General features: G+C 44.3%; 1 protein-coding gene across 1 annotated transcript; it reads right to left on the bottom strand.

The window, feature by feature from the left end:
- Positions 1–1,762: 1,762 nt before the first annotated feature.
- Positions 1,763–11,452, bottom strand: CLN5 (CLN5 intracellular trafficking protein). Its single transcript, XM_037378401.1, has 4 exons — positions 11,301–11,452; positions 9,193–9,358; positions 7,835–8,060; positions 1,763–5,269 (listed from the first exon to the last, which is right to left on the bottom strand). Exons 1-4 carry the CDS (start codon positions 11,402–11,404, stop codon positions 4,758–4,760), a joined length of 1,008 nt encoding a protein of 335 aa, XP_037234298.1. The 5' UTR covers positions 11,405–11,452; the 3' UTR covers positions 1,763–4,757.
- Positions 11,453–12,903: the final 1,451 nt, after the last annotated feature.

Raw genomic sequence — 12,903 nt, 5'->3', positions numbered from 1 at the left:
ACTGCTGGCTGGTGTCATTCATATGCTTTGAAACAGGCTGCGGGCATGTTTTCTGCTCTGTCTTCCACCTGTGCTTTTGTAAGATAGTGTTTCCTTGCAAAATGCTGAGGAACCGGGACAGCTCTGGACCTTTTAGAGGAATGTATCTGTTCCTTCCAGTCCTGCAGCATGACAGAAAACTCCTAGTTTCCTATTTTAGGATGATCCTGCATGAAGATCAGCTGTCATGGTTACAAGAGTAAGGAGAAAGGCTTGTGATTCTTTGTACTTTGTTGTGTGGATGTAAGATGAAGAACCGTGTAATCCAGATTGAAGTCGAACTGGCAGCCAGGCAGCCTGGATCTCAAAACCTGGTTTAAACATTAGTAAGACAAGAACTTTGGTGCACGCAGCATTATACCAGTTTTGCTGCTTTATCCTCAAAAGGCAAGATTTAAGAGACAGTACCACCCTCAACCATCCCCCAAACAAATGCTTTAGTGTTGGGGGGTGAGGGAAAGGAGGAAAAGGGGTGATTTCCTAATTCTGTAGCAGAAGTCTCTTGACAGTAAGCAAGTAGGTGGCCTGGAAGTCCTGTGGACCTGATGGCTGGATCCTTTCTTTGTTCCCTTGGAGGCTTAGGCACCCAAAAGCTGTTCTCTGCACATGCAACAGCCTTAATGCAGCAGGAAAGAGGCAGGCTTTAGAACAATCGCTTCTCCCATGGACTACAGCATCAAGCACTTCCAAGGGATGCTGACTCAATGGTGGTATGAACCCTCCAAGATAAATTGTTTCAGGAGGCCATGCTTTGCTCTAACTGTTCAAGGCATGGTATCAGCTGAAAAATTCCTTGCAGGCATCTGCTTCGTAACAGTTTTTAATCGCAGAACCCCACAGACTGAGTCTACCATTAATACTGAATTTTAAGTGTGATGTGACATGGGAGAGGATTCTTCTCATTCTGTTAGTTTTCCCTAGACTGAAAATACAATGTTCCCTAGGTGGCTGGTAAGGCCACTATCTAATTTTATGATTTGCAACCAGCAGCTGATGGCAGGGGGGCTGTGGGAAGTCTAAAGCATAGCTCCACCAGTTACGACTCCGTTGTAAGTGGAAGAGCAGAAGCCCACTCTGCTTTTCAAATTATTTCCTAGTTTTGGTGACTTCCAAACCAGAGGAACCTCAAAATTGGTGACACCATCCCAAGTTACAATCCTGAAGGCAGCAGCTCTCCTTTTCCAGAACATTTGTGAGGGGGAAGGCAGAAAGCAGTCATACCAGCTGTGCTGCACAGCCCTTTGGGGAACAGCAGCCACACGCTGTATTGGACCTTCGCGTGTGACAAGCCAGGAACTGCGTCGCTTGAGAACCCTCCTGGAGCGCAGTGCGGGTTAGCCCTCAGCAGCGCAGTGGTATAAAAGTTAAGCAGTTTTGTGCAAGACCCCTGTGCAGACTTGGAAATGTTTGTATTACAGAATGATTGTGTATTATTACCCTTAACGGCAATGTGTAAAAGCAGGCAGTGGAACCAAGCACAGTCTGAAGTGACCGGTAATTCCTCTATTCAAAGCATGAGTAACAGCTCGGTGACACGTTCAGTGGAGCCAGGTAAAAGAGAAAGTCAGAGCGTGTCCTTGAGCCCAGCAGTTAGGACTGTCCCCTGGTTCCTACCACCAGGCAAGTCCTAACACCAGCTGGCTGTGAGTGAAATGCTAGGTGTGATCCTATTATGCCTGGCCCCCAATGTAACTTCTGGCAGGAAGACATCCACCTCAAATGCTTGAGCTAAGTAAAACGATAAATTTTGTTTTCAGACACAAAAAACTACAGATTATCAGGCATACACAAGCTGTTAGATGTCACAAACATTCACTATTTAAGTGACAAAAGTGTAATCCTTATGGTTCTGTTCTGGGCTTGTCTAACAAAAGGAGCCTGCTCATCACCTCGGTATTATTTTGAATCTAAGTCTATATGCCTAACTCAAGGATTCTGGATTCTGCCTACAGGACAGCACTACACTCGATAACTTCCGTCTAAATCCTAGTGAAACTACTTCCAGTGCAATAATGAGTCCACTTCAACAACAGCACCTAACCAGTAGCTTTAAACTGAGGATAGAGTTCAAAACATGAAACAGACTTGCATATACACACATGGCTGCATGAAGGAATGGTCAAACGGTCACCAGTGTGACCTACTACTGAATACTCTCGCAGATTCTGTCTCCAACAGCTGCTTCCTTCTGCTTCTGCCTGGAAGGGATGCAGGATCCTTGGCAAATAACTGTCCAGTTGTCTTTGTCTTTTCTTGTTGCCAGAAATTTACTGTCTTCTGACTTGCAACTAATACATGCTAGGATGTATCTGCTTCTCCTTGAAGCAACCCCCTGTACCATCCAGAGTATTAGGGTTAGAGTAAAACATGCTAAATTAAGCAGATTGTACAGATGATACAGGGAAAGTGAGAAGGGCTGTTAGTTAGGTACAAAAAGCCCAGGATATTATAAACTTGTACTGATGACAGAACCAGGCAGTTACGTTTGACCACAGACATGAAAACCAATTACTACTTTCATACAGACATCCGCTATTTTTGATCGGGTTCTTTAAGGTGTTACCTCTGCAACCAGTCACCCGTGTCAGTTGTTGCATGTCTCTAGATACTACCGGTCCACAAATACCCACCTTTTTGATCGTTACAAGCTGCACAAGGCAGCTTTGACATGTGGGATTCAGCTACTGCGCGTTACAGAATACTTCCAACTATTCGGGGAAGAGTGACTGTGGTGCGTAGGCTCCCTGTGTTCCACATGAAGATGACAAAATACTGTTACAGTGCATGAACAGCCCATCAGGCTGAGCAGAGACCTACCCCACCACTGCATCTGCTTCAGGCTCTGAAAGGTCTCCAGCTGTATCAGTATTACTAGCTTTTCAGCAAATGAGACAGAAGAAGCCTTTGGGGCTTCTACTGGCTTGGTTCCACGATCCTATTTCCCTTTCAGAGCTCTGGACGCTGGTTTTGAGGTTGAGGCTTTTTCCTCAGAAGGTAACGTAGGTTCAACAATGCTGAGGGTTTCGAAGTCATAAAAACACGCATCAACAAGAATGTACCTTCTGTGGACAGGCTTGCTGCACCCCTTTATTTTCTCTGGTGCCTCCTGGATTACCTTCTTGGTGGGTACTCTGAAGAATCCAAAGCTCAGCTGGCTAAAGCAAGGGCTCATAAATTTGGCTGCAAAGATTAAAGGTCTTTCAAGTTGAGGCAGAAGATGAAGTTTCACATCACAGTAGAACTAAGTAGCAGCTCTCATCACCTCATTCCCCTCGCACTAGCTTTCATGCTCATCCCATTACATGAGAATGCAATTCAACTGATCCATTTTAGTGACTTTTAAAAAGGTTAATTTTCTGCCATTCTTATGATTTCAATCAAATCACAGTGCCCTCTCCTCTTTGGCTGCAGCAGGCTATTAACTTGGCTCAAGCCAAATGACACTGCAGTGTGGGGTTCCTGTGTTACTGCTTAGCCATGGTGCAGTGATAACCTCAGGAGCGCAACTCATTCTGCAACTAGTTTAAAAAAAACCAAGCACAACAACAACAAAGTGAGCCGCATACATTTGGAGACGATTATGCTGCTGCAGGTGTATTTTTTGCATATAGGCACCTTGCTGGTCTCCAGAATGCTGGTGTTCCCTTGGCTTTCGTCAGTTGGGTTTAAAAAGAACAGTGTCCAAGCTGCTCTAGGCATAGCCTGTAACAGGACTTGAGCGCATGGCTGCTGGCACAGCACCGTTACTGGAAGCACCACTGCCAGTAAGGGGCTGCAATCACTTTTTACAGCAAATCTGTGACAAAGCGTGAATTTTTAACTGTGACTTTGATATACCCCACAAACTGTCATTGCTTTTTTCATGTTAAGGGTTCTATGCTTTTTAAAAAAACTTAAAATTATATAAACATGACTTCTATGAAACTGACCTAACTAAAGCCTCAAGCAGACTTTAAGGCAGGAGACCACTAGAACACAATTATGCATTCAAGTTGACATCAAAACAGGCTGTTTGCCTTCTATCTGTGCTAGAAAACACACACAAGCCTTAGGAAGAGCCATCTGTATTGTGTTTACAGTGCAGGTGAAGGCTGCAAAGTGGTGAAAAGATACCACCCGTGCTATCTTCTAGTAGATTGACTGCCCCTTCCCACTGTCATGAACCAGAGTACACTTCATAGGTCCCGGTTGTACAGACCAAAGAAATACAAAACCACCAACCTAAGGCACACGTTGAGGGAACTGGGCACATCTAGGCACCCAGGTTTGTTACCTCCAACACACAGATTGGCTGAGCTGGTCAGACCAGAAGGTCCTTGTAATGCTTGTCCCAACCCTGCCGGTGGCCAGGTGCTATCTGCCACCACATGGCCGTGTATGCAGGGAGCACCCGAAACCAGAGCAGGGGGGCTGCCTCCCAGTCACCCTCTGGCACTGTAGAGTTCAGCCAAGCGGCACCACACCAGCCTACTTTCAGGCAGCAGCTACCCATGGTTACACAGAAGCTGGCCAAGCCAGAGATGCTGAAGCATTCATGAATGTGTTACACAGGTAATAAGAAAAAAAGGCATAGTCTTTCATGTGGTCTAGCAAAGCCTTCCCACCACAACACTTTTACAGTCAGCAATGAAACATACACTATAATACCATCACAGTAGCAGTCCAAAATCCTTCAGGATATTCTGACATAAGGGCAAGTTCGGCTCTTCAGTAAGCAACTACACACCAAAGGATGTTTTGCTTCCAACAGGTAAAGGGACCTCTTCATAAATTATTTTGAGATAAGGGAACTTCATAGGTAAAAACCAGTATTCCAAGTTGTAGAAGAGGTAAAACTGATGATTCAAGATGACACGATCGATTATTTTTAAAAGATCCACAAAAAACTCTCCTACTGTCCGATGAGGTTTGAACGGATAGTAGAAGTCTCTTATAGCTGTTGCCAATGTCTCGTTTCCTAGTGGTCCAAAAATAGATGTTTCATTTCCCAAATAAACAGGTTCTCCACTGAATAAAATTATGCTTGTATAGTTTGTTTGTACCTTCTTAAATACAGCTCCTAAGTCAGCTAGCTTCTGGTACGTTCTCAGTATAAATTTTGAGCATTCATAAGATTCAAACCAAACTACTGATTGTTTGTCAGGACTTGCTTGAACTGTCCAGGTCTCATAGTAAATGCCAGTCTCATTGTCGTATTTTACCCATTTTGCCATTTCATTAAACATGGTTCCTGTAAGAAATGAAAGTATTACAGAAACAAGGTAAGAAATACATGACTCAAAATATTTTCCATCTACTTCCAGGTTCTGCAAAAGTTTACCTACAACATTACCTAACCATACTAAGACACAAGGCTTAGGCTGGAGGGAGAAATGATACACTACTGAATAAACATTTATAACTAAGTTACTTAAACTGCAATTCCTTCTCCTGTTGCATTTCCTGCTACTATGCCAGAACATCCAAACATCAAAGAACCACGATGTTCCCCTTTTGTTTTATCCATGTAGACAAACAGGGCAGGTAGTACAACCTACCAGATAGGCTGACAAAGCACTCACTAGTGCAACAGGCATTTCCGCACTTTCTCAAGTTTTAACTAAATTCAGCAAATCAGGGCAGAAGCTGTCATGTCTCTCCACAAAACAAACTTTAGACTGAGACACCCTGCTGTTTTAGCAGCCCCTCAGCCAGCAAAGTTGAACTGAGCCAAATAATATGAGTGGGATGTAAAGACCAGTAAACTTCAAGACCTTGAGGAATACTTTTTTATTTAGAATATGTGTTTGGAGTATTCTGGTGATGGTGATTTCACAATTGGAATGAGGAAGACATCTCTAACTCAGCCCATATCTCTAGTAGCTCCCTATGGGTGATGCATCTGCCTCCCCAAAACAGAGCTAAAGCACAGGGCTAATTTTCTTTCTTTTGTTTTTCCCACAATCCTAGTTAGCATTGCACCTCAGTCTAGCTCCTCCCATCTTTCTTTCCTCAGTCATGGCACAGGGTACAACCATCTGTGACTCAGATCCACCTAGGACCTCACATTCACAGCATGACCAAATTTTGCAGATTCTTCTTGTGTGATATGTCAAAGGGCACAGGCAGACAACAGCTTGCAATTGTGACAGTGTTCTAAGCCATGACCTTCATGACCCCTTCATCTTCTCCAACTCCTACCCAATTATCTTCCTAGTGTGTATTCTGTAAGGCATGTTACTGAAAAGGGTTTATCTCTCCTCACAAGACTGAGATGGACTTAATATAAGTTCTGGACTTAACATCTTAAATTAAACATAGATATTACAGGTTAATGCATGGTTTCACGATAATCTGCCTAGACAATCAAAAATCAGACTTTGGATACTCCTGCCCTAGTTCCACAGAAGCAACACACCCCTTAGTAACATTAACCTGGCCGATGGGCTCTAGAAAAGAGGTTGCTTCACTGTGGTCTCTGACACTGCTGACAAACAGCTTTATAGGATCTCACAAGGGCAAAGTGGGTCCAGCTGTTTCCTATGTTAAAACCTTCTCCTACAAGATGGGATACTTTTTGCCTGCTCTCTGAAAGAACCAAGTTCAGCTCATGATGCTGTCCATCTGTTTGCATCCATTCATCCTATTCCACAGTGACTTTCAGATTCCTAGTCAAATTCAGACAATTCAAAACCCTCAGAGATGCCACCTTCCTTCAAGTTTCATGGAAACAGGAAGCAAGAGAGGCAAGGAAGACTGTAACAACACCTCCACAAAGCTCCTCACCTTTCTTAGGCATCAAATAATCCACACAGGCAGGAAGCATTAAAATTTCCACAACTCCATGAAAATATTGAACTTGGTATTTGTACAAAAGAATCCAATCATATCAGGCATCAAAGACTTCAGTCATAAACAGGAAAGCAGCTCTGCTATTTCATTGCTTAAAGAACAGCCTAGAATTTCATAGCAGCCCTGCACAGATTGTCTAGAGACTGAGTCCAGCAAAGCTGCTAAAGGTAGAAGTGGGCAAACATAAAGCACCACACCACACCAGCTGCAATCTGACTCTCCATTGTGCCTTTTACATTATGCCAGCTTCCAAGAGTAAGGGGGTTTGGTCACACAAAATGCAACTCTCCAAGTCCTCAGCAGACTGTTCATAAGTCATTCACTGTATTTAAATGACCTCTTTATTTTAGCATTTCAGTGTTCAGTGTACACCAGGAAGCTATTCTGGTGATCACCCATGTATTTAGCGGTGTAAATCCTGGTTTTGTTCTACAACATACGAGACAGACCTATTACTGGGGACATCTGCACAGTTTTTATGACACAGCGGGGGAGACGGAAATAGAGATTATTATTTTTATATTTGAGACTATTTCTAAATACGCCTTGTTTGCTCAGCAATTTACACATTTTCGGCAGTTTTTCTATCTCAGCAGTCATCTGCCACTTCACAATAGAAGGTTTTGTTTTGGTGAAGCCATGTCAAAAGAGTGCATAATGGTTCTGTATAAGCTGTTTTGCTATTTTTACACTCAAGAGACTCAAGTGGTTTTGTACAGCAACACCAAATGACTCTCATTTAACAACTCTCCAGTGTGTGTTGATCAAAAGCCAGCAGCCTCATATCACTTTCTGTATTAAAGAGTGTGCAGGGATAGAATTTCAGTTTGAAAGAAATCAGCATCTGCGACTAACATTGCGAATAACCTACAAAACATAAATTAAAAGATTCTGCTTTACATGAAGACAAGGCTGACTCTATATTTCAATGTATTTAGCACTATCCAAAGCATCTGAAATCTACCTGATATTGTGGTCACAAGAACTAACGTTCCGTTTTCCTTCCAGTGTGCATCATCTATTCCCTCATAAAAGCAGGCAGCTCCCTGGTTACACCAGAACGGTGCATCCATGTCAGGCCGGAGATGTGGAAATGTGCAGTTCCCAAGCTGGAAGAGCTCATACCACTCCATTGTGTAGTTTTTGCCCGTTAGAGAGCTCTTGAAACCCACAGCATCATGCATAATTTTCTGGAAAAGAAAAAATAAAAACACCACAAAAAACCTTTACCATAAAAATTACTTCAGTTTGACTTGTACAGAAGATAAGACACTTGGGAGCTGTTGTGTAACAGGGCGAGAAAAAAGGAAGAGGTTTCTGTAACATCTTGGATTCAGCAGCATTGATGGACAACATACTAGATTGTATCACACTTTTATCAGAGTCACACTGTCTCAGTGATTGTCTATCCACCCATTGTAAATTCATTTATTTGGAGACAGGTACTCAGTGGGAGCTCATCACCAAAACTCAAGCTTGCTTAACCTCACAGGGGCATCAAAGAAATAAAGAGCAGAACTGAATTACTGAAAACAGATCTTAGTAATGAAATCCACAAAAGGAATGGAAGTATTTCTTTGGAAAAACTGCATAGCAAATACATAAATTCAACCTTAGTTTAACAACAGAAACAATGATATTTGAAGCTATTTCTAGTTTTCAGTCTATGTGCTTGGTTTTGATGTTCCTATTTCATGTACATTAGTATTTCTTTATTCATTAGGGATCATGCTTTGAAGCTTAATTATGCTGCTACAGTTATAAATATTACTAAAGCTGACAGTCTTTCATGTTTGCATGACTCCATGAATGGAGGCTTATCACAACATTCAAGAAAGCAACCAACTCCCCATCACCCACAGTTCTGACCAGCTAGCTATCCACTCCTGACAGATAACCACGTTCATGAAAATTTATGTGTTTGACAACAGCAGAGTTAATACACTAAGCAAGCATTTCATCTGATAGTAGGAGACAAATAAATATATGTCCTTGATGCAGTCTTAGTGCAGAAAAAAAAGACACCCAAAACATAGTGGTATGTGTGTACAAAACACTCCAATACGCAGCTTCATAAGGGAACACATTCAAACCCACTGACAGTGCTGGTTATGTTCTTTTCTTTAGCTGAGCTAAATTCTGTTACTTTTGTTTGAAACTTACTGCTCTTTGGATATCTTTCCTATAGATAGCCTAGCTTGTGTGCTCCAATACTCCTCCATACAGGCATATCCCAACCTTACAGCACCCATTCTTGACAACTGCTGTTGAATTCAGCTGAATTTGCCAGTATAACTTTGTTAAACAAAAGCATCACCTCACCAAATGTCCTAGCAGGTCCCCGTATTTGAATTCCCATACTGGAGCCTGTAACCGATACACTTCAATGACATCCTCTTCTTTCATAACTGGAATGGCAGCGCCAGTGGGACAGAAGGTGTAACGAGCTTGGCAGTAAGGATCAGTTTTTGGACGGTAATCAAAGCGCCTGCGTTGAGAAAGAGAAGCACTGAGAATTTTAAGTACAGCTTCATGGCTGGAGTAACTGTCTCATGGCTTCCTAAGGGCCTGAGTGGGAGAACTCAAGTGTCCAGCCACCACCAAAGACAGATTGTGTGATCCAGACACTGCAACACTCAGTGTATGTAAGTTCGTAAGGCTGCCAAGGTGCACATTTGTAGAAACAGGACTTAATGACACAAAAATGCAAGTCGTGTTGTACACAGTACTGGGTAGTGAAGGTGCAGAAATGATGCATATTACAAAGGGTCACTTACAGTCACAACATGAGAGACACATAGATGGTGGGTAGAGGACAGTTTGAGATCTGCCTCAAAAACATTCTCCTAGTGGTTTCTCTACACAAGGATTGACTGGTTTGCTCTGGGAAACTATTCCACAGTACAAGCTCCCCAGATGGAGCTATTTTTACTCTAGAACACTGCCAACATCAGGGAAAAAATATGCTGTTCCTCTATGCTACTTTAGATAAAGAGGTCTAAGAACCTAGCTAGGATCACTGTTTCCATTCATCACTCCTATTAAACCTCAAAAACTGATCAGCTTACATATCATACTATATACAAACAGCAAAAGACCTTTCTGACAAGTCTTCCTTTCCCAACTTCCTTCAGACTGACTCACTGTATGTCACTTAAAACAAGGTTCTTATGTTCCTGTTACCAAGACAGCTTGGCTTACACAGCTTGCCCAGAGCACAGCCTCAGAGTCTAACACACTCACTCGTGCAGGGCTACTCAATGGCAAATGTACTCAAGCCATGAGATGACTCAAGGACACATGATTCCCTGAGCCATAGTGAGGCCAGTAGCCCTGATGAGATTTATTTTGCCTGTGGACTTCTCCAGGCTTGCTGGTACTTCAGTATATCTGCCTTTATTTTGCCTGGGGTGGTGTGAAAGAAAAAAAAAAAAACCTAGTATGGCTGGAAAAAGGACACACAGTTATAGAAAACAAAGACTTATGCCAGCCACACATTTAAGTCCAGTTTCTTAATTGCACACCTTTCATTTTCAATTTCCCCTCCCACTGCACCTTGCCTGTGACAAGAAAATAACAAGCACATTAAGAAGCATTAAAATGCCACATTTCCGAGTGTTTCACACTAACAGGCTCCAATTTTGACGAACCTGAGACCCAGCCTTGCAACTACTGAATTTGCTGGAAAATCCAGACGATTCCGGACTGCAAGATCAGCTCCTTCAGGCACCCCCAGATAAAAATCTAACTGCTGGGAATTATGCAACAGGCTCTCTAAACTTCAGGCTTGCACTCGATAGCAGTTAAACACTGCTAACACCTCCCTTGGCAAACAGCAAGCCTGCACAAAATACACGCACAAGCCTAGCCCTTCTCCTGAGGGGGCCCTTCTCCCCAGCACTGCCAAAGCCTGAGCGATTCGCCTCAGGAAAACGTGGCAGCGTCCCCTCCTGCGCCTTCCCCAGCGCCACCAGGCCCTTGGGGCTGAGGCAGCTCCGGAGCAGCAAACGGGATTTATACCAGTTCGTATCACGAACAGAAGTATGAAATTTAGATTTAATAAACTAAAATAAATCCTAGCCCAACTTCCTGATCGCAGCTTTCTGCTAGAACGGGAATTAAAGGCGCACCTTCCAAGCGAGGGCCGTCACTCCCGGGGGCTGCAATCCCACCGCCGGCAGCGCGGGCGCTGCCCTAGGCCCGGCACGCCCGTTCCCCCACACCTGCGAGCGAAGTACACCAAACACCCTACAGCGACAAATACCCCCGTGATGAAAAAGAGAAAACTATGCACAGCCTTTTTAGTCTAAACATTAAACAAACAAAACAAAGGGAAAGGTGGCGGCCCTTGGAAGAGGCGGGCGGTTAGGCGCGGGCGGCCGGGGGGACGTGCCTCCCCCGCCGGCCGGGCCCCCTCCCCGGCCACTCACCTGTAAGGCACCGGCCACCGCCGCTGAGGGGCGCGGAGCCCCTCCGGGAAGCAGGGCCCGCAAGCCGCCGCCAGCAGCAGCAGGAGGAGCGGCCGGCAGCCCATGGCGGCGCGGCCTGCGGGGCTGCGGGAGGCTGGGCGGGAAGGGGCCGCCCCCGCGCCCGCCCACGGGGCCAGGCGAGCTCGGCCGTGGCGCGGCCAGCCCGGGCGGGAGGGCGGCGCTGCGCGGCGGGGCCTGGCCCGGCGCGGGGTGTCTTCCTCCTCCCGAGGAAAAGCGAGCGTGGGGTGACTCATCCCTGAAAAACATCACTGCACTGAACTACGAATTCAGTTTTCTGGCGACCCGGACAGCTGCGCGTTCTTTTAATTTAGCTGAAGCGTTTGTTAGCAGCCCAGTACGTTGTTATGAGCATTGCCTTAGAGCCACCGTAAAACACACAGCAAATGTCTGCCCTTACAACCAGAACCCGCCGAGAGGGATGGCCTGGGTCCCGGGACGGAGAGGTGCGGCCTCGCCCGTGGCAGAAAGGCTTTTGCTGCCATAAACCCCGTAGTCCTGAGCCCCTTTGGGCCGCCCAGAAGTCTTGTCTGAAGCTTTTCAGGGCTTCCAAGCCAAGCTTGTATACCTGCCACCTATTTCAGAATTGAAATTCAGTCTGTAAAAACTTAACGTTATGGGGATTATATAGCAGTTTGTTCTCTTGGTTTTATGGCAACAGCGAGAACTATCTTGCAGATGAACTCTGGCTAAGGGAAACGGTGAGGACCAGTTTGCCAGCATCATCCCTGGAATAAGCACAGCTTTTTCCAGCTCTGCAGAGTTCAAAACCAGCTACACTGGCATCAGAGTCCAGGAGGCTAAGTTTGGTGGTTGGGATCTGCAGTGAAAGCACTGCCGTTTGCTCTTCACTGGGTAAATAATAACTGTGCTGTGGACTTTTGGCTATCAGGAGCCAGAGAAATATCCCTACTCATTGCATACGAGCCCCTAAAGAACAATCAGTTCTCTAGTCAGCACTACATGCTAGGCTGTATTCAAACAAAATTGGAGGTGGAGAACCCTGCATCCTACATAAAAATGCAGGATAGGCTGCTGAATATCAGTTTTGGTAATGGTGGAGGTACTAAAGGTGTTCAGAAAACCATAAGATGGCACAGCTATTAAAATCCTTCATTTCAGCAATATTTCTGTATCTCACTTCATTCCTGCCTGATTCTATACTGCTTATATTTAAAATCCATGCCATTCAGCATTATATATTAATGCATGTATGCATGATCTACGCATACCTATATTCCCATATTTCAATTCAATCTCATCCAGGTTATTTCTGTCTGTTTTAAAGTAAAGCTCTGGTTTTGTTCTTTATAAAACAGCATGTGCTATTACTCATGTGTGTTTCCTAGCTTGAGCGTAGCACAAGATGCCAGCTCTTTCATCTGTTCAAAAAGGTATGTGTTTCTGTGGAATATATCCGTAACTCCTAGTTTCAGAGATTTTGATGTGTAACTCTAGAAGTGCTTTATGAAATAATGGAAGCATAATTTATCCCTGCTATGAAACCAAGATGTAGGGAAGTGAAATGACATAATGAAGGTACTGT

Source organism: Falco rusticolus, chromosome 2 (genome assembly GCF_015220075.1).
Source record: "Falco rusticolus isolate bFalRus1 chromosome 2, bFalRus1.pri, whole genome shotgun sequence".
NCBI classification, from domain to species: domain Eukaryota; kingdom Metazoa; phylum Chordata; class Aves; order Falconiformes; family Falconidae; genus Falco; species Falco rusticolus.
This window is presented reverse-complemented; position numbering and strand designations above follow the sequence as displayed.

Coding starts and splice junctions, on each gene's coding strand:
- CLN5 (XM_037378401.1), bottom strand. CDS start 11,404: ATGGGCTGCCGGCCGCTCCTCCTGCTGCTGCTGGCGGCGGCTTGCGGG. Junction 9,359..11,300: donor CGGTGGCCGGTGCCTTACAG/GTGAGTGGCCGG, acceptor TTCTCAACGCAG/GCGCTTTGATTACCGTCCAA. Junction 8,061..9,192: donor GGGACCTGCTAGGACATTTG/GTGAGGTGATGC, acceptor TTTCTTTTCCAG/AAAATTATGCATGATGCTGT.